A 23104-nucleotide genomic window follows, 5' to 3' on the forward strand; every position below is an offset into this window, starting at 1 on the left:
CATTCTCTACTCACTCTTGACGATCGCAAGTCGGTGCCTCTTCTCTAAAAGCCAATCTTTGGTACTTGTGCTGACTCTTGAATATGCGACGGAGATTACTTTTCAAATGTTATAAAAAGATTCTATCCGAGAAGGCAGATTTTTCTAGAGAATTGTTCGTTATTTTCAACAATCTCTTATTGTAGTTTAATTTTAGTTTTAGAAAGAATCAAATTTCATATAATAATAATAATCAACTTTTTTTTTGCATTTTATCAATTTATATTTTTATAAAAAATATATTCCATCAACGGTACTCTTCAAAGTATAGTGTATTGCGTTATTCAAGTTGCCTCCGAGTTAAAAGAACCGGTAATTAAATGTTTATTCGAAACGTTCACGGTACGTTACAATTTATGTTTCCTTCGTAATTAAATCCCTACAACACGTTATGCTACTTTTTACGATGTTATTACGTTCTTATCGGCATATTTACTCGCTTATATCGACGCATTTGCACGCTGCTTTTAGAAAGAAATAACGCTCATGGCTACGCGGCATTAATGATGTCCCGTGCATCACCTTTAGCATCGTTTCCCGTCTCTCATCATCGTTTCCCGTTACATACTTCATCAAAGGAAACATCCGAGCTTATCACTTGCACGCGCGTGCGCGAAAAACGATAAACATATCGTTCGCAATATTAGATGAGCTAATAAAGTAATATCGATATAGGCGCGTCTCATCATCCGTGAAATACACACGCATTTCTGTGTGCATAATGAGACACCGAAGGAGAATATTAATCATTCTTGCGTACGTGTAAGTGTGCGCATAAAGTACTTCGCATATTTTTGCGAATGCGATAAAATACAGCCAATAATCCGTTTATGCAGCAATGCAGAATCATATACACGACAAAATTACGTTAAAATGAATTATTGTTGAAATGTAAAACCGTGTATCCCGTTGAGAAAGAGAGAGAGAGAGAGAGAGAGAGAGAGAGAGAGAGAGAGAGAGAGAGAGAGAATGATGCGATGAAACTGGATGAATCGCCGATAAAATGCAGCCAGACTCTAATTAGATAATTTCAGGACCCATTGCGTCAAGAGATTTTATACATATGAGATTTGATTTTTCTTTCAATAGAAGAACTAAAAGTCACTTGAGTGAGCAATTAAATGAAGTATTTTTAATACAATTTATATCACTAATCGCAAAGAAACTTGAAATAAAATTTCCCTCTAAATTCTCATTCGCGATTAAAATTCTCTTTTAATCTATTAGTAACGTAAAATTAAATTATTATTATACATTAATACTTAATAATTCACAAGTTTTTTCATGATTACTGTTACTGCTTTTCGTGTATGAACAGAAGTCATTTAGAACTGGCACTATATCACGGCTGCAAAATACGCACGTAAAACGTAAATATCTTACAGTTTTATTAATGCTTTAATGAAAGCAGCTTCCTCCTCTCCCCCCCCCCCTCTCCCCTTGGTATGCGGCAAAGTAAGCCGCAGTAAGCCGGATTATGTCGAAAATAACAGTGTTGGAGGGAGTACGTGTGCAAGCGAGAGAGAGAGAGAGAGAGAGAGAGAGAGAGAGAGAGAGAGAGAACGTCTCGTCTCCCCGGAGAGATGACGAGCATTTCCGCCGCCTCGTATCCTGTCGAGCTATTAAAAAATGGACGATGTCGCGCGACGATATAACGCGTGGCAGCGAATTACGTTACGGAAAAGCGTACGTGACAGCAGGCCGCTATAGCGTCGGGCAAAAACCGACTTTTTATTATACACTGAAAGAGGACTCGGCTCCCTTTCGCGTTTGCCATCGATCGATCGTACATGCGCGCGACGTTAATTTTTGACAAGTGTCACGGTAGGTTTTACTCGCTCCCGATGTCTCGTTGAAGGCACTATCGATTTCGAAGGAGGCTCGATCCGAAATTGCAGCTGCGCCGGCTTTTATACGACGAAATGTCCAACGCAATCAATTTTCGATCGCGAGTCGGAACGCTGAAGTTTTCATGAGAGATTCCGGTATAAATCTGTATCGTGTCTTTTTTTTTTTTTTTTTTTTTTTTTTTTCACACACAGTATCGCAGTTGCCACTACACAAGTTTGGCACCCGTTCAGCTTCCAATCTTTCAATTCTCCAGTCTTTATTTTCTACTTTGAATGACTAACTGTCAATTGTCGAGTTTTTATTTTCTTTTTGTTTTTTTTTTTTTTTTTTTTTTTTTATTTCGACGAATGATTTATTCTCTATAATTTTCAGTTCTTTATATATTACGGTCTATATAAAATGTTATCTGTTTACATAAAATACTTTTCTATACGCATTTATTTATTATAAAATATATATGATCTATTGTATAAAAATTTAACTACTTTCTTGTGTTATAGAATAGACGTGCTTTTTTTATGAAATTCTATATATAAATATTACACTTTGCGATATACATAGAAGCGTACAACTCGCTCATTTTCCAACTTTCACTTCTCTTTCTTTCTCTCTCTTTCTCTCTCTCTTTACTTTCTATTCTATATAACAGTTTCCCTCCTCTATACAATTTCCCTCTTCTGTATAAGAGAGCCAGTTTTGTTAGACTCTCTGCAAGTACAGTTATACGTTGGAATAAGATAACTCCATTTGCCGTATAGCGTTATAAGGTATAAGAGCCGACATGGCATGCATCGAAACGGCATTCGTTCTCATCGTTAAAGAATGGCACGGGGTCGATAAAGACAACGGCGAACGGTATTTGCATTTACAATTGCCATGCGCTACCGCGTTTATCCACATCCTCATCCACCTGTACAATCGCTACTGAGAAATCGATCGAAATCAAGGAGAAAGAAAAAGAGAGAGAGAGAAAATATATATTTGTATCAAATATCATACTATCAGATATTATTCGGGCTACGGGTTATTACTTTCTCGAATAGCAAACGACTCGTAATACACGTTATTGTATCTATCGCGTGACACGTTTCATTTCGAAAATGCTTATCCAGAAGAAAGGCGTTCGATGGCGACGTGTTAAAAATGTGCAAGGTAGAGAAGAGAAAACGCTCGGTGCGATTTGGTGCTACAGAAAAAAAATTACAAGCCGATCGCGACGCGATATTGCTCGCGACCGCGGAAATAACGGTAAGGGAAAATACTTTTCCGAGCCGCGCGAGTTAATTACTTACCTATTCACCGACGTTGTCGTTGTCGCGTCCTTCAAAAAAAAAAAAAAAAAAAAAAAAAAGAAAAGAAAAGAAAAAGGCAACGCGAAAAAAACGTACACGGAGATATGCTGTATACGGAATGTACGGTTATTCGCGAGAAATGCTTCAACGAATTATTGAGGCAGTAACGAAGATGGGGCTCTCTCTCTCTCTCTTTCTTTCTCTAGAGTATTCCGATGGATGGCGAATTAATGGAGTCCGAGACTAGGAAGTCTTGTTTACGAGCGATACAGTTCATCGGAGCATAAATATAAAGGAAGAAAGGGGAGGAGAGAGGAGAAACGCTCGTTATAAAATGTTAAGTATATTGCACACAACATCGATTATTCATTACAAACAAATTTAAATAAAATATCACTGAGATGCAAATAGTTGTATAAAAAATGTCAAAATTAAAATTTAAAACGGTTTTCTTCAGCTATTAATTTCATCTAGAAATTGTGTCTCGCTAAATTTGTCCCTGACTGGCGAAAACGCGAAATCTAAAAGTATATATATATATATATATATATATATATACAATATATACAGATAATATTACAGAAGAAAAATATATAGATATGTTGCAATTCTCCCATGGCGGAAAGTACTTTACGGAGGAAGTCGCGTGTGAACTGGCGTGCATAAACTCGCGAGTATTCATTTTCGCATATTTTATTTTCTACAAAGCGTACAAAAAGTGTCGAATAAATTCGCGAGAATCGTAAAGCATCGTTTATGCGAACAATTTACCGAGTGTAACCTGCGGAAAGTCTGAGTGATGAATCAAGAAAAGAGAATGGCGGAGACTGACTTCTCTTCGGAAGAGATACAATCTATTTCGAAAGTAACGAGAGATGTATTGCGGTTTGAATAACGCAATATCAATTTCGATCGTCCGATAAACATCAGATATTTATTACGAATTCCCCGTGGTTATTTATAAATTGCTGTATTATTCAGTGAAAATCATTAGTTCATCAGTGAATAAAATGTTGTACCGCTCAGGATATCGCTAATGCATTTATATTGATCATAAAATTAAATGTACTCGTATAACATAAAAGAAAATTAAAATCATCAAAGGGATAAAATGAATAATGGAAAAAGATAGTCGACGCGTGTACGAGAATAATCCATACATGCATATATGCGACGTAGAATAATAAAAAGAGAATAATTAATTATTTATACAAAAATCAGATCATCAAACAGAGTATGGATAAGATAAAAGGACAAAAAAAAATTCGTGCATATTTGAGAAAAACTCGCTTATTACGTTTGCGAGAGATGACAAGAATGGAAAAAGGGGACGCGACCAGTGCAGACCGGTAATTTCAATGCAAACTCCGCAGGAGGGAAAGAACGGATAGCAACGGCAAGGATGAGGCAGGGACTGCTCGCTCTTAATGCGAAAAGTTTAATGATATTAATGAAAGTGGCTATATAGCGGTAGGCGCGCTGCATTTTCAGGCGCGCACGCGCGCGCGGCTCAACTTTAATAATATCTGCTTCATTTACATTCTCGCGAATGCTAGGTGGAGAATGGAGACGGTCCGGCGCGCACCGGAGACCGCGCGCTAAAACGGGGTCGGTGTGCCCACGAGGAGATAATTCGAGAGAGAGAGAGAGAGAGAGAGAGAGCAATGTTGTGAACCGCTATCTCTTAATTTCTCGAAAGGCTGCTCTCTTCCACCGCATCATTTCCGCATTATTGTACATCTGGTACGCCGGCAAGTAACGAGCGGCACGTTTTCTCGGCGCCGTAATTGTAATTCCGCTAAATTACCGGCTCTCGAAAGTGCGTAATGGCGTGAACGATGCCGATGCCAATGCCGATGCCGATGGGGATGATCTCGGTGTAGAAAAATACGCGCCGTCTAAATTCTCCCGATGTCTTCTCCGCAATCATCGTGATACTGACGTTAAATTAGGCAGGAAGGAGGGGAGGCGCGATTAGATCTGGATACGCGAGAATCTTTCACGGATGCGCGAGATCATCAACGTGCGTCGTTTAGTCATATAAAAACTTTGTTTCTCGTCCGCGAGATTATCGTTGCGCGCTATTCCTTCCCGCTTTGACTATCTTTATCCGTCTCTCGAAATGAGTATGCCGAGCGATGATTAAATTTAATTAACTGTAACAGCTGGGACTTACCGGCTCGCGGTTGATGGTCGAAAGAAAAGCTTACCTGAAACAGAGAGAAAAGGGAGTAGTGATGATGATTATTATTATAATATGCTTTAATGAGAAAATTGCCGGTTAAAATGAATACTGTGATACTTCAAAGAAAGAATCTTTTTCTCTTTCTCCTTTGAAAATGCTATCTCAAGTAATGCAATGTTCTAGATACTTTTTAATACTTGCGCTCATTTTTTTAATTACATTGCAAATATATATGCTATTGTAATTAAAAATGTATAATAACAACATGAATTTTTATGTATCTTTAAATTGCTTGAAAATGACTTTAAATATTTACAAGAAATGTATTGCATCATTTTTAGATATTAAAAAATAGAATGTTATGGAAGTTATCACACACACACGCACACACACGTACTCTAAACTTAATTTCCAATATTTATTTAATTTTTTAAATCAACGTCTAACAAAATTCTAATCTGGAAGTTAATTAATAAAATAAGTTGAAAATAAAGGAAAACTTTAGATATTTTAAACAAAACGATAAAATATCGCGATAAAAATATTATTAAATTCTTGCTATAGAAAATTCGAAGAATTGAGGTCAAAGATAAGGGTATATTTTTCAGAAAAATAATCCAAAGCACGTATGATTTCTGTATGTTATATAATATTATACGCGTGTGTATATATATATATATATATGCGACATACGAGTAGTCTCAGATGGCACATATAGAGACCGATCTATTATATTACTTTTCAAAAACTCGAGAGGAAAAGAAATATCTTAAGGAGAAATAAGCAATATTTGCCGAGTCGAACGGGACGATTCCGTCGATATTATGACGCGTTCTCAGGACAGCTCTTTCTGTCTTGTCGAGTTCTCGAAGAATTCTCACCGAAAAGAACATCGTGAAGAGAGTCACATTCCTGTAGACATGCAGGAAAATACCAATCGTGATTAATACGTAAACCTCATGTCGGAAAATTCATCGTAATCTCTCGCAGTTGAAGCCTTTAATCTCGTTCCAAGAATGATGGAAGATGCTGTAGAATTGTCGCGGATTTGTGCCGTCAATATAGATTCCGGTCGCGCGACCAAAGCCCCCTAAAGTACTTGGGCAACTCGTTTTGGCCACCCTTTGAATGACAATAACTCCCTTCGATATAAGAACGAAAGGGAGCGAAACCGACGTGGTCGACAGGATAAGAGAATCTCTGCGCGAGAGCGATTGTCGCTGAGAAAACGACGGTCGCTCGTAGTAACATCGATTGCAGATCATTCCTCTGGAAATCGCGGGATTTATGAGGATTCCGTGGGATTTTCAACCGTGTCGAATTTCGAGATAAGCAAATTTTATTGGACCTCCTTTGAAAGATCAGTATTTGTAGAAGCTATAAAGAACTTTATTCTCTTTACATTATAGACATATTTTCTTATTTTTGTATATATTTTTATCTTCTCTTATTTATTTTATTTACTATAAAAAATAGTAAATATAAATATATCGTATACATATATAATGCTGACTGCATAAAGTAACTGATTCTAGATTAAATCGCACAATGGATACAAGTTCTCTCTTTTATTTTCTATGTCTTCTAAATAAGATATGATTTTTATTAAATCAATATCATGAAACTAGTATAATCAATGTCATTTTGTGGCTTAGAAAGCATTTTATGTTCTATATTCGATGTAGGACATTTCCTTCTTTCTCTCTGTTCTTTTTTTCTTTTAAACCACAAAATGATATTGACAATTCTAACTCAAGAGACAGAATATTCTCAGTCTATTGTTTTTAGTCACGACATTGTTTCATCAAAATAAAAGATTTATAAATAACTATATTTATTAGACTATATTTATCTCTTCTATTAAATAAGAGATGAATTATGTAAAAGAATTAGATATACTTGAAAAAAAAAAAAAAAAAGAATATTTAATCAACGATATGAACAGTATTTCATTAAAGAGAGAATAACGCAAAACAAAATGATGGACCACACATCGATGTCAGTAGCGCGCGAGCACGAAACTCATAACTCGTGAGACTCATGAATAAGCGCGCGACATAACGAGTCTTTTCCCGTGGGAATTTTATACGAGACGAGAATATATCGTGAGAGAGATCGTGATGGTGAAAAAGAGATAAAGATATATATATATATATATATATAATGCGCGTGCACGATGCGTGCACTTCGTATTTGGCGCTTTAAATAACCGCGAGAGACGGTCAACACGTGGAATAATAAGAGTGAGAGTGGGAGAGGACTTTTCTACGTGATCCTCGAAGAGTGGCATTATCCCGCCGGCCAGCGCGGCGATAGCATCTGAAACGGCGCGAGAGGACGAGGTCGACGAGTGCAGCAGCGTTGTTGCACGCGCGCATTGCACACGTACATGTATATATGTACGTACGTACGTACGTACGTAGCTAGGTAGGTGCACGCTCCCACTTCCGGCGAGGAAAAAAGCGTCGAGCCGATCTCTGTCTCTTTCCATCTCACTCCCTCGCTGTCTACTGACGGGGTCTCGCGGGTCAATCGGAGCACAATTTCCGCTTGCTCGCATCCTCTTCTCGCGGCCAAATTGCCCCGATCCCGTGATCGGCCGACGAGCCGCGAATGCGCCGACCAGAACGATCTTTCCCGGAAATTTCAGAGCGTGTTACGTTCAAAATTTCCCAGGACGAGTGTCATGTGTGCAAATGTATTCGAAAATTCTAGCGAAAAGCAAATCGAATGTTCGAAAACGAGATATAAAAGGGGGCGATATGTATCTCATTTATATATATCCAGATTATATGTACAAAATACAATGGATATCTATTTAAATATAATAATATTGCTGAGAAAAAATTATTTCAATAATCCGATAATGAAATTAATGATTCGTTTGTTTAATTAAGTAAATTAAATATTTTTAACGTCTGCGTTGATTCAGAAAAGATCATTTTTTTGTATAATTCTGTATATAATTTAGGACATTTTATAAACATATATATTGAATTAGTAGCAAATTTTTTTCCAGCGTATCGAACAATAAATATCATAGTAAGCATAGCGTGTCGCAATGCATAACTTACTAATCACGTATGCAAAGTATCAAGTTTATTTAATTAATATACGTTATATTTTTCCCATTCGAGAAAAATATTCAAGGACTTGCGCCAAGATCGAATTAAATGTATGCATTTTATCTGGTTTTGTGCATAAACACATTCTTTCACTTTTTATACTTTATTTTTTTTTTTTTTTAGAAAAGACTCGCTCTAGATTCTACATAACTATCTATTCCATTCTATTCTATTCTAATGTATTCTCTCGCCTGAAACTTCCGCCCTCTCTAAAGTACTCGTTGTGTAAACGAGCACGACTCGGCGCAAATAGATGTACGAAAGGAGGAGGAGAATGCGTGACGCGACTCGGCCGCGATGAATGATTTATCGTTTGCTCGCTCGCGGATTATCTGGTGCGCATAAATTACACACTTCTCTCGAAACGAAGCGAAATGCGTGTACGACGGTGGCGGAAACGCAAAACGCAGTAACGGTATCGCCGGAAATCGTGGCGCGAATCATGACCGATCCCGCCAAGTGGAAGGAAATGTCGAGACACGCGCGCGCGCACACGCATATGCAAATACGCACAAATGCACAATGCACTCACCACTTCGCTGCACACTCGCTGTTCGTAAGCAGATTACCCGCGTGACTGTTGCTGCCTAATTGCCCGCATCGACCTAAATTCCAAACCGATAAGCACCCCCGTTGCAGGGTGCAACCGTCAGTTGGTCCGGATGAGATTTCGGCAATGAGTGTTTAGTTAACGAACGATATCTGTTTGTTCAGCGAGAAACGTATAAAGTTTATGTGATCGAGTTTTATTTGCAAAAAAAACACTCAGTAACCTCTCCTGTTTATTTGCACGTACAACTTGAATCGGGCAACATCATATTATTCCGTAATCTTTTTAATACGTATTTAGTTTTAGGTAATAAAAAAAAAAAAAAAAAAAAAAAAAAAAATAGTTTATTCGATATTGATAGAGATATATATTTTTATAACATTACGCAGGATGATTCGTATAATTTTATCAGCCGAAATATCGAGAAATACAAAAAAGATTGTTTCGAGTGAGATAAAATGTTTTCGAGTTGTTCAAATAAGGAATTCTGATTATGATATTCCTCTGTTGGCGATCAAGTAAATTTGCGCCGGCTTTTCCACACCGCTGATGGAGAAAAGTGTGCTTATTAACTTTTAACTCGCCAGCTTTTCCGCCGAGTGAGTACGTGAGTTACACGATGGTCCGATATTGCACGATTTCAGGTCGGGCAACGTTAGCGGCGAGGGATGGTATATGCAAAGCAAGAACACAGTCACGGCGATAAATGTCGAAGCACGCCGCCGGGTGTGTTTTATTTTCGCACTCCCGCAATATGGAAATTCTCAATTTTCGCCCGACATTGCGTAATTTCCGTCTTACGCTTTCCTCCAAAGTATCCGGGCTCTGCAATTCTGTCGAGTTAATATCCCGAGGAAAAGAGCGCGCCGCGTTTTCGCTAGCTCACTTAAAAGCACTCACTTAAAACGTAAATAAATAACTAAATTATAACTTCTTTCGGTTAATAAAAATGAAAAATGAAGCTCGGCAGAGAATATATTTTTGTCACATATATAACGTATATCAAATTTTTAATTCGTCGCAATATTCTTTCTATATTTTTATATTTTATATAAACCTTTTTAAATCTTAAATCGATTCTTTATTCAAGCTTCTCTTGCCCGATTTTCTTTCGCGCGAAACTTTACGATTTCCATTCGCAGAAAAAAAAGAAAAAAAAAAAAAGTGACACTTTGCATTTGAAAGATTGAGTTGTCGGAGCCACTGTTGCCGGGATTCGCGAGAGCGCGCGTATAACGATCCGGAAGTTTCGCCAGGAAAATCTTTGCAAGCGACGGTGTATAAAACGGGAGAGCAAAACGATCGAGCAAGAACCGAAACACGAGCGTAACTCTCTGTGCTAAAAGTTTCGCTTGACGATTCCGGACGACCGGCGTGGTAGAGTTTCGTTGCTCGCTCTCTCTCTCTCTCTCTCTCTCTCAGAGGTAATCGGCGAAATTCCAATTGAGTGTCGGGAGCAGACTTTCAGGGAATAAATGAGAGTTTGTCGACAACTCACTGCGATTCGACGCTTCTCTTTCACAATCACGTCGGAATTAAAAGAACTCGTCATGTTGCGCATGTAAGCGAGCAAGGATAAATATAAATTGTATCGTTTGCATCTATTTAAATTTTGATGATAGATAATTATTGGCGAAATCGCTTTTATTAAGATTAAATAATAAATACATATTTAATTAATTGATCTTTTCTCTCTCGTTATACTTGAACCGAAACAAAAGGTAATTCTACCATCGCAAGGATCTTCTTCGAAACACCTCGTACTCGTTTCTTACGCGAGATTCCACTAGATGGAATATCACTTTTCGCGAGTATAATCGTACACGACGATTCCAAGAAAAACCATCGTTATGTTCAGCAGCAGAGTAAACAATGAAAGAGAAGAAGTAAACTCGAAGGGATTTAGCGAGTCTAAAGTGACTTTGAGTTTAAATTGCAACAGACTGCTTGTCCCTCTCCCTACGAAAGAGAGGATCAACAAAACACGTTGCATTCACGTATCGGCGAGAATGCACCGAGACGGCCGAGAACCGGACACGGCTATTATTATCAATTGCGCGTAACAACTAATTACCTGTAATTATGCCGGGGATATCAAGCTTTCGATATAACGGCACGGTTCTCGTAGTGCGAGGGACATTACGATCCGCTGCGACACGACTCTCGATTCTGCTGCCCGCCATATCTACGTCGGTCGCTCATCATTGCATTCCCCGCTTTTAACGAAGGGGAAAGGGAGCTTCTTTGTCGATCGCGATGCGCGGTCGCAATTACGACGGCACGTGAGCGGAACGTGAAACGGCGATTTCGTTTTCGAAACGGACGGCAGTTCCACGTAATGCGTCTGGAGGCCGTTTGCAAACATCACGTTCGGTTAATATTTCGATAAATTTATCTTGATATACGAGACACATTAATAATGATATAATGATATATAACAATAGAATGATCGATTAGTTTCAAGTGTAAAATGTTGTCTGATTTTGCGTGAAAGAGCTAATAGTCAATTTTATGAATAAATGTGAAGCACCTTTTAACAGAGAGGAACCGGAGTATTTGTAAAAGCATTTGTTTTAAAGTAAAAGGAAACACAAAGTAAGTAAAAGCACATCCTACATTTCGCATGAACAATCTTGCTTTTAGTACGTTTTAGTAACATTTCGCCTTATACTTCAAAGTATTTGTTTATCCATCGCCTGTCAGAGAAAATGTCTCTTCCTTTCTCTCTATCGGTATAATTCATTCACATAATTAAAAAATGTAGAAAATTTTATTTTATAAGTCATAAAACGCGTGTTGTAAAAAATTATAATACATTTTTGATGCCTCTTCTCTAAAAAAAAAAAAAAAAAAAAAAAAATTCCAAGCTATATCTCTCTTTATGATCAAAATAAAAATAACCATATTTTTTTCGCATACATTTCTCGGTGTTTGCTTCGATAAATATAAGAAAGCAAAAGAATTCGCCTCGTTTTATTCACAGAACGCAACACAACTTTGCTGGCTTCGCCTGGTAGCTTCAGTGTCATCAAGACTAGTACTAACCTCCCTGAGGAAGTATAATACCTCGCGGCATCGTATGCTGACGCGACATAAATCTCTCGCGTGGGTCATTCGGCTCATCTGAAGTCCCGGAAGCGAACGAACGTTCCGTAATTATATGAGAAGAAAATGAAATCTTTTTTTCTCTCCCTAATGGAATTACTCTGGCAGAGGCGAAACTTTGAACTTACACGTGACGTTATCGACGAATGAAACGCACAGTCTTGGCGAACTATGACCATTAATTAGTGGCCCGCCATGTATCGACAGATCTGCCAGAACTCGTATTCGCGCGCGAGGTGCGAAGTAATTTTTTAGTTTCCAGAAAACTGCTCGCTGTGTTTCATTCGCATGAACGAAAGGCTGCTACTTTTCACGAATCGAAGGTATACATTTATCGCGTAGAGGAGCATCGTAAAAATAATTTCTTGCGATTCGATGCATTTGCAAGTTTTAATATAATAAAGTAAAGCTGTCGCAAACCAATTAAAAATATCGACAATAACTAAATAATTTTGTTTTAAATCAAAATGAATAAGTTTTAAAAAATAAGACTGCCTTATACCTGCGTTCTCATAATTTAATTCGAATTATTAAGCAATTACTTTAGAATTAAAATAACAGAAAATATTATTGAATATATGTATGTATAAATATATAAAAAAAAAATGTTAATGTGCGTTATATTTCTTTAGAAGAAAAGAGATAAAAAATGGCAATGTTTTCGCGGAGAAAAATTAATTCTACATTGATAAAGGAAAAACTGTGCAATGTTTTTTATATGTACGATTAGCGCTAATACAAATGTAATATTAACGGAAGAATGGAGCAGAGAGCGAGAAACGGGCGATAAATTTCAACGTGGAATTCTGATATCCTCGGGGGAAGCTTAGCACGACGTCCGCTTGTACAAAGGATTAAAGGTGTTAACCTCGCGTACGGGGCGATTAGGGCCACCGAGGAGTGTATATCGCCCGCGGGCGATACGACCGAGCCGTTTTAACTCGACGCGAAAATATTCAGTGAAGAGAAGCGGTAAAACTCGAGGAAAGAGAAAGAGAGGGAGAGAGAATCTCACAATACAAGTTGGAGGGTAAACGTCGTTTCAGCAATATCCAACCAAGTTTCGTCGCTTTTGATATTGTATCAGGGGAAATTTGCTAACTTGCAAAGTGCTGCGGCGATGATAGTCCTCGTTTCGTCAAGCACGTACCATACAACAACCGTGTAGCGGTCTACTCGACCCGATGAATACGTTCTCGTAAAAGGCGTCGAGATAGCAGGCGACGAATTAGCCAACGTTGCATCGCCGTTCGTTCCGCTTGCATACGTACCACTGCACCGTATCAACGATAGTAATTGACATCGAGTAGCGATGAAACCGTGTATGCTACATATCGGATGATATTTATATTATTTCATTATTATTTAAAAAATTATTTAAAATATTGAAAAAAATATAATGGGAAAAATATTCATTCAGAAGAATGAAAAAGGCACAGAGGCAGAAAGAATGTTAAAGTTACACTTTAATTAGATCTGTAAAATTATATTATATATTAAAATTATTCATTAATTCTCAATTAACTCGCAAATGATTTCATTTTGAAATAATTAATTTCTTAATAGCCAAATAAATCCTTTTCGTTAATTTTTGCTGATAAATGAACTTCTCTCGAGTTAGAAGAATACATGTTAATTAAATAACTTAAGAAAGTTACGAGTTGAACGTTCAGGAGAGATCAACGGGAGAATTAAATAAGGCATAATTGCCGTGAGAAGAATGTAAGCTGCACCAGATACGCGATACAACGAGATGCCGTAACGATAGCAGGAGGTCACGATCCCCGGACTTCTTGCAGGTCAGACACACACTCGGAAGCGGTAAATCGTATTTCGCTTGAAATCCCCGCGAGACTTGAATTATTTTCACGGAACACGCCCACAGTACACGCGCCCGTACAATGTTGCGAAGAAATTACGGTGCTCTCGCGACAAGAGTCGTCGGCCGAGCGGATATCTCTTTATAATGCGCGTTAAAATTAGTCGATGCGAACAGCTGATAGGAAGTCGTCCGGTCGTTTCCGCGGGAGAAAGTACCTACCATCAGGAAGTGCGTCGGAATTTAACATAACGATAACTTTTTCAAGATACACATCCATCTTCCAAAACAGTACATTTAATCTTTAATTTATTTCTGTCACGCTAATTTAATTAATTAATAACGTATTTAGCGCCCGCTATTCTTCTAATAATATTCTCACATCTACAGTTCTCGTAGATGGTTTGTCCGATTGTGAAAATTTGCAATTACGACTACTCTAAATAATAATAAATCTATCTCCGGCTGTGTACGTTGCTTTATACGGTTATACGCGTAAATAAGATGTCGATCATAATTAAATTACAGAGAGAGCGCGCAAAATCTCTCGCGAAAATTTCCGCTCGACACCGCGGACCGATCACAGCCGGTGAACGTACATCCTTCATCTCCGCATCTCCTCGGAAGACGTCTTCTTGCCATTTCCCCTGTCGTATAAAGAGGAAGCAGCCTTCGGCTCTTTCACTCGCATGGGATTCACGTGCTCTTTCGCCGCACATGACGTTAGCCAGCCGTATGCACGCGATTGCCCAATGCTTATAATGCGACTCCGGCGAACGGGGCAATTTGCGGTAAATCACTTCTCTCGAATCTCTCCGTCTCTTTCACTCCCTCTTTTTCTCTCCCTCTCCCTCTTCCTCTCCGCGTCACTGCTCTCTTCCTTTCTCCCGTTCTTACTCTCGTCATTCTGCACATACATTTCGCACGGTATGCGTCGCGGCTTTCCTCGTCTCTTTCTCTATCCGTCTATCATCGTGCTCTCTGCCAATTTCATGTATTCAGAAGCTATACAGTTATACAGTTCGTACTTTCACTTAATCACTCGTCTCTGATTTTCACTTACTCTCTTTTCTTCCCTATTTCCACGTAAAGTAAATCTGTCGATACTTTTCTAGTATGCGCATATCTTTTCCTTTTAGAGCAAATCAACCGTTATATAACAAGGATAATAATTTGACACATAAAAAACATAATTCGTTAAACGATTAGACATACAGAAATTAAATTAGACTACTGCCTTACTTTGCAAAATCCACAATTTTTGCTAATGCTGTTTACAACTCTTCAAGTTGGCTAAAGAAAATTTTATAACACAACTTACAAATATTCAGTATCAAAATATTTTATAACTAAATTATAATTGAAGAAAGTAATTATGAGAAAAACAATAAAAATTACAAAATTAAATAATTTGCATTTTATAAAATTCTCCTGTCAAATTTCAATATCTGGCATTTATATTATTTGCCAATTAACAGCGCGTATATACGTTTGTTTTTTTTTTTTTTTTTTAATAATTTAACACATGTAGATGTAACTTTGTAAACTGATACTATCGTTAATTTCTAATAAGCTTCTTAGTCATGCTCCTTCCGCAATTGCTCCACGGTTGACTTCTACGCAGAGGATTTCATTCCAAGTCATTTAATATCCCTTTCCCTCCTCTCTCTCTCTCTCTCTTCTTTTCCATCTTTCTCCTGCTGTCTCACAATCGCGTTTGCGGTCTGATACATCTCTTATGTAACAGTCTCATTCGCGCATCTTGATATTGCTTTGCAAAGAAGCAATTGCGATACATAAATACGTACATACACACAACGATGCACCCTCATTGGTGATATGCATGCACACGCGCGCGCGCATGCACGTCATATAAGAGCGCCAACCTGCTGCTCTCTCGTTCAATGACCGTACACGGCAACTTTTTGATTCAGTCGGCGGCACGTGACCGACGACGGCTTGTTGCCAACGAAATATCTTCTTCACTTCGTCTTTGACTTCTTCTTTCTACCCATCGGCGTTTACTAGATGTGCTCATTACGAGACATATTATATCGCGTTACGCTTACGGATCCATACGATCGAGCGCATCGTGTTCAGTAATTATGAGTAATAGCCGGTAATGCTCAGGTCCTCTATATGAATCCACATTACTCACAGATTACTGCGTTTGCACAGGGTGGTCCGATACCATTACATATCTTTTTTTACTCATTGAAAATAATAGGCTGAGACTGAGAAAAATGATTGTTTTAATGATAAGGCATCGATAATGAGGCCAAATTGTTCAATAATTTAGAAAACTTACCAAGATTTTAGAGCTATTTAAATCTCGAGAGAATAACTAATAAATAATAAATAATTCAAAATCAAAATAACAAAGTTTTGAATCTCAAATAAATTTAAGTTATTTTATCTTAATTTAAAATATAATTGTCAAAATTTTCAAAACAAAAAAAAAAAAAAAAAAAAAAAAAAAATAATTTCTGTCAAATTAATTTTGTCAATAAAAAATTTCCTACAATTTATGGCTATAAATTCGAAAATTTGAAGACACCCTGTATAGATTCACAGACATATACAAATCCCTCTCTCTTTCTATCCCCATCGGAAAGATTTCCTATCCTCGAAGGCGATATACGGGGACCATTAGAAGCCGCGGGGGCATCGATCATTCCTCTCGGGGTATCGATCGTTGAACCTGTCCGAGGAAAAGCTCGCGGCCGCGAGAGAGGCACGTGCGCTGATTTACGTCGTGGGACCCAGGCACGTGCCATGGCGGTAGACATAGTAATCTGCCCTTCCTGTTCCTCCTCTTCTCATCCTCGCACTATTTCTTTTCGTTTCTATCGCATTTTCCTCCTTTCCCGCAAAAAAGACATGAAAAGATTTTTCCATCGATATTTGTCGTTAGTTTCATAAATATCTTTTGATATAAGTTACTAATTATCTTTGATTATATCTTCAGTTCAAGTATATTTTTTAATTTATTAATATTCTAATTTCTTCTAATTTAAAAAATTTAATTAAACTTGATTATTAAGAATAATATGTGCGTTTATAAGAAAGATATTTTTCGCGATTAAAGATTTGTAGCACAGAAATATTTTAAAGGAATTTACAACGGGAATTAATATTTGTTCGGGATTGAATGATAATCACGCTAGTAAGTAATTATGTTTATATAATTATGAAATGTTTATTGTGCTGAAAACGTTGAAGCTGTGACCATCGCATAGGTCGGATACCTTCCGGTCATTTCATAGATTTATAACAGTAACAATACCGAGGAGGAAGTTACAGTATGACTTCGCGAAGTAGCGCAATCTAATTTCAGCACCTAACTTTCTAATGAACGTCACTCGTCATTGTCGTCGTGCGCCAAACCGTTATTCTACTTCTACTTTGTAATCATGCAAACGTCACTTCTCTTCGTACCCCGCTCGACCGATTGCCATACAAAGTCAGCGAATTGCACGACGCGCACATATTCGCTGTTAACTATCGCTCCACCGAGCAGACCCGGGAATTTCTAACGAGCGACCAATCCTTATCCCGGAGACATGACAAATCGCCGTAAATCAACATCATTTCGGCGCCATTAATCACCATTTGATTATTAACCATCGCGGATGCGGCAATAAAACACCGTTCAACCATGTTGCTTCCCACGTTTCCACGGTAAATTCGTTATATCTCGAACAAGCACAACCTCATTCGCGATAGTTGCACCCACGTTTCATATTCTACGATTCCGTGTACCACAGACGGAAGGAATAAATACAAGATGTTGTACAGCTTCGAGGTGTTTCGTGATTTTATGAAAATTATATTGATCAGGAAACACGATTAACACAGACTTGTAATAATAATTAACATGTTCTCGCAATAAGTATATGTACTTATACAGGGTGGTTTGTACAACAGCTTAAGGACAGTTTCTTCGCGCAGATCCGAGACAAGTCGAGATCGAGACTCGGTGTTTCCGTTCCTTTTTCGCGAAGGGACCCCGACCGACCGATCGGCCGTCACGCTCGTTTAATTTGCATAATCTCATGGCGCGCGAGAAGGGACCGTTAGGCCGAAAGTGCCTCGCGTCGCGAAAGGATCACCATAAGAGTGTTCAGCCGTTATGGAACGCGGGGAAAGAGACGGAATAGGGAGAGCGGAATAAGGATGCGAGGAAAACGAGAAGAATGGAGATTCTAAGCTGGCGCTAAGCAGGAAAAGGAGGATTGAAGGAGAAGGAGAGAGAGAGAGAGAGAGAGAGAGTTCCCTGAGAAGGAAGAGCAGCGAGAGAAAACGAGGTGGAGAAAGGACAAGAGGATGAGTGAGACCCGCGTGGTTGGGTCGTGTCCGCAAAAACGCGTCCATTTTACCACCAACGATGCAACGCCAACTGAATCGATAAGCGATCGTTCTTTCCTTCCCTCATTCTTCCTTTTTTTTTTTTTTTTTTTTTTTTTACTAAAACCATCAATGAGGTGGGATGGCACACGATCGGTACATCAAAGATCGGCTTGAATTTTTCAGTATTATGTATTATAGCTGGCAATTATAATGATTAAAAGATTTAAATTAGTTGGAGAAAAATCGTTCTCTTGGCAAATTTAATCTTTTATTAAACTAAATAATAATTCCTTCTTCCTCTAATTAGTTTTAAATTTTACATGTGAGAAAAAGTAATTTTTAATTCAGCTCTCAATTCTTTTTTAGAATAGAATGTCTACTTTAAACAGTCATAAATATCATATGAAAAAATAAAAGAGAATTTTATTTAAATTTTACGTATTACTAAAAGTGAAAGATATGTATATTTATATACTTATTTCATTATTTAATTAATATGCGTGTTTAATATTACATTCTTTCTTTTATTTTAATTTCAATTATAATACTTACTCCTCTTTTTATTGGACAAAATTATTGGATTCTTTTTATTGAAAAAAATTATCTACAGGTTTTTTTAGTTCACTGGATAAGAACATAAAAAGCTAGGGTATTGTATATAATATTCTTCTTCTCTCTAGCTACTCCTGAATGTCGTAAACACGGGAATGGACATAAGTCGTCTTTCCTTCCATCCATGTCTTGGGACACAGCTGGCACGCCGTGGCGAGGTCTCATTAACTCAAGGACGCCGCTAGCGAACCCTTATTATCGACTCGCGAACACGTCATTATGGCGAATCGCGCTTTTCCCTCACGTCCTGTCTGCCTTTCCGGGCGGTGGAATCGCGTGTCCTTTTTCCGGGTGATAATGGAAACGTTTCTCAGGCTTGGCATTCTTGCCCTTCGACGTGGCATGCGCGTTTTTCTTTCCCTCCCATCCCGTCAGAAAACGTTAATGCGTATTCCCCTAACGGGTGAAAACGACGACGACGAGTCTGGTAGCGATTTACGATTGTGTTGTTTACGGATAACCGTGGAAATTATCACAGGAGAAAAAGATCGCTTCGAAAAATTGTAAATAAATAAAAAACAAGAGTGGTATAGTAAACAGAGAATGTTGCAACATTATATTGTAATTTTTGAGCTATTTTTTTTTTTTTTTTTACGAGTTTGAAATCCCAGGTTTGGTTTAATAAACATTTCAAGACTTCAGTGGTCGATTTTATATAGACGTAAAAATTTTCTATCACGAATCTGTTAATTAATACGCAATTCAGATAACAAACCGGAATAATTTCATCGATTCACGCTGCCGCCCACGTCGAGGCCTCGACTTTTTCACTGCGCGTTGTAAATGTTACATGAATTACCGCGAGCTTGAAACACGCAGCAGAAACGCGACATCGGATCGCCGACTCAAGGCTACCAACGGAATGGTCATTATCGTGCCACAAATTACTTGTTAACAACAAGCCGCCAATCGCATGCGATGCCCCGTCATACGAGAGCGGCTGATAAGAAAAATAAAATATACGATGATAACCGACGAGTGATATTAGTTTATAAACGCTCGTTATAAAAATGCTATAAATACATACTGTCCTCTGAAGAACAAGTTAAGCACAGTCGTATTTAATTACTGTAGTCGATAAAAATTGTTTAGACTTATTTCACTATCGCATTTAATCGTCTATGATACCATCTTAACACTCTCCAGATATTTTTCAGCATTCTTCATAAAATCTATGTACTCTTCGCCTTATATAAAATCAATTTTATCTCGTTGTCGACTGTATTTCAATATGATTTTAGTTGGCGATGCAATTATCGAGATATTCATTTCTTTCATCCGAAACCACTTTAACCGTTTTTCTTTTCTTGAATTTTTTTCCTAGACTTTAACTTTGTTTAGAGAAACTGTACATCTAACATTTTCAAATTTTGTAAAATCAGTTTTAAATATATCCTTCGATGTTGATTAAAAAATGTATTATTTATTTTCTGAAAAACAATATTTTATTTATAACATTTATATAAGTTTATTGAAAATTGTTTCTGTAGCCAATTAGATGTAATTAATTTTTCCAACCGAAAGAGACCGGCGCCGAATAAAACACGGAATCAAATAAAGACGTTTACGAGTGAGTGCAGCTAAAGATAAATAAGAAAGAAACCGTAATTATAATTTAATTCGCGACGTAGAGCCGTTAATGAGCATAACGCAATGAGATTGGACATTGCATATCGACCGGCGATCGTAACATTTTATTATATTTTCCTTCCCGGGCTGTGACCCGTGTCGCGAACTCTCGCCGACGTAAATTAACTTCCTTATCGTCACTTCAATTACATTATCTTATCTCGATTCGTTTAACGGTTGAGCGTGCACAGATCCGATCGCCGCCACGCGTTATATCGTTGGAATCGCGATGCTGGAACATTGAAAAAAAGAGAAGAAAAAAGACCAAGAGAGAGAAAGAGAGAGAGAAGAGAGAAACAACGACGAAGAATCGCGAGGCAATCGGTAGCGAACAAATAAGAGAGAGGAAAAAGCAAGACTGCTGTTTCTGTTCCGATCTTATCGAATATATTGGGGGTGTATCGCTTGCTCGGCAACGACATTCCGGTTCTCCGTTCGGTATTCTCCGAGGAAGAACTACGCGGATAAACGAGATATCGATCGATGCCACTCTAGGTATTCGCAAGATAAGCAGCGACGGGTCAACCGATGGCAATCAATATTCTTGACCGAGTCTTTTTGATTCTTTTTGCAAGGTAACCATGTAATACATGTAATACATGTAATACATCGATTTCGTATTTTTCTTTCTTTTTTTTTTCTATAGAGCTTTCAGGCATAAGCATAGAGCGGTTCATATATTTGAAAATATTGGGGGATTGTAATAGAAATACAGTTTACTTTATCAGGAGAAATCCAAAATTGGAGTAGAAAATTTCAGATATACGTCGGACTTAAGTTTTCATTAATTTTATTAGACAGTTTCATTCTATGTAAGAAAATTTTCATTAGTTTAATCTCATCAATTAATTTAGTCTCGTTAATCTAGCGCCCGATTGATTTACAAACTTCTAAACTAAAAAAATCTGAAAGAAATAAAATTTACAAAAATAAATAAAATTTTTAAATTAAACTCTAATTTTTTAAATATATAATAGTCAAGATAAACCGGTTTTTTTTCTTCAGAATCTGTAAAAGCGCAAAATTACTGAGAAAAAAACTAGACTGTAAAACTTACGCTCGCGCGATTTACATTTTCATCACAGAATGTCTCATCTTTCATAACATATTCTACCGCTCATTCTTTTTTTCACTCCATCTTAATGTATATACTACAAATTGCACACTCTAACTTATAATTATGCAGCGAGAGATTAGTGTCGGCTAACCTAGGTAGATTTTCAAGCTTGAAAGAAACTTTTGTGCCAGAGTGAAGTCGAATCTCTCTTCGCTTTCTCGTGTTAAATAATAATTCACGACTTAACAAAGAAAGCGACGCGACGAATGAAAGACGATTCGAAGCTCTTGAGGAAAGAAATTAAATCTTCCTCACCGAGAAAACCTTCCCGTCCTGTTCTCCAGGTCTAATGAGAAACGCATTCGTCTTCGGACATACAATAGGTGTCCTATAATCATGCTAGCATCCATTCGTTAATTTCAGTTAATGAGACACTCTTAGTATACAAAATGTCCGCATTACATTCTAATGACAGATTCGGTTTTTTTTTATAGTGTGAAAATAAAATAGAATAAAATATAACAGAACGTTCTAATTAAGAGAGAGAGAGAGAGAGAGAGAGAGAGAAATATTAATTTCGGAATCGGATACATTCTACCTATATTTCATACAATAAAATATAATATTATTATAATAACAAGTGTTCAAAAGGACCTGTTATTTTAAAATGTAATGTAACACCATTTATTAAATAAAAAGGGAATAGTCATAAAACTCCTTGATCTTTAGTGAATATATGCGTAAATATATACAATAATACTGATTCAATAATTAATTACAAAATTCTAATCAAGTTTCTCAAATGTTTCCATCAAATATCCGGATGACTGTAATTTCAGATTATACGACTGCGTAGACCATCCACAATCGAGATTTTAGAGGAGCTATCAAAAGTATTCATCGCTCGCTACCGGCAGATGTTTACGACTCGCGCACTCGTTCTTCGAGTTATGCCTTTCGGGTTTGAGGCCAGGTCTTTCTGAACATAGTGAATAATAAAACGTGCACCAAGTAGATAGAGATAGGTGAAACCTTCCAAATATTCGTCCCGAGAGCATAAAGCGCATAAGTTTCAGCTTTTATCGCATTTTATCGTCCAACCGAGCGTATGAAGTAACGAGGGGGAATAACCGTAGAGAAAGGAGGGTTGACATCTCCCCTAAGAGACTTAATGGAATCTTAAATTAAATCGCACTACCGTGGATTATATACATATTGATGTGCAATCAACTACTCTATTAATTGCACAGATCTCATATATTCGTTTTTAAACAATGTTTAACATTGTAAATATTTTTTTAAAAATTGTTTATCGCTTCATATAAATTCGGTTATTTTTCGTGTGTATTATTTTAAAATGTGTATTATTTTTTATTTCTTTTTTAAAAATATTTTTTCAGAAAAAATATTTTTTTATATTAATATAATATTATAAATATATAAATATATATATTATAAATGCATATAAAATAAAATATATAAAAACATCC

General features: G+C 37.3%; 1 protein-coding gene across 6 annotated transcripts in view; it reads right to left on the reverse strand.

The window, feature by feature from the left end:
* Positions 1-23104, reverse strand: part of LOC140675391 (CCR4-NOT transcription complex subunit 6-like) — a 431843-nt gene that overhangs the window by 248548 nt on the left and 160191 nt on the right. For 4 of the 6 annotated variants that reach the window (XM_072909831.1, XM_072909829.1, XM_072909827.1 and 1 more), the window contains exon 4: positions 5359-5392. The exons of 1 other annotated variant lie outside the window; for it this stretch is intronic. In XM_072909831.1, coding sequence (XP_072765932.1) covers positions 5359-5392 — 34 coding nt within the window. Of the gene's footprint in view, positions 1-3200; positions 5393-23104 lie in introns of those variants that run through there. One more of the 6 variants, XM_072909832.1, reaches the window with a different exon arrangement.

Source organism: Anoplolepis gracilipes, chromosome 17, assembly GCF_047496725.1.
Source record: "Anoplolepis gracilipes chromosome 17, ASM4749672v1, whole genome shotgun sequence".
NCBI classification, from domain to species: Eukaryota; Metazoa; Arthropoda; class Insecta; order Hymenoptera; family Formicidae; genus Anoplolepis; species Anoplolepis gracilipes.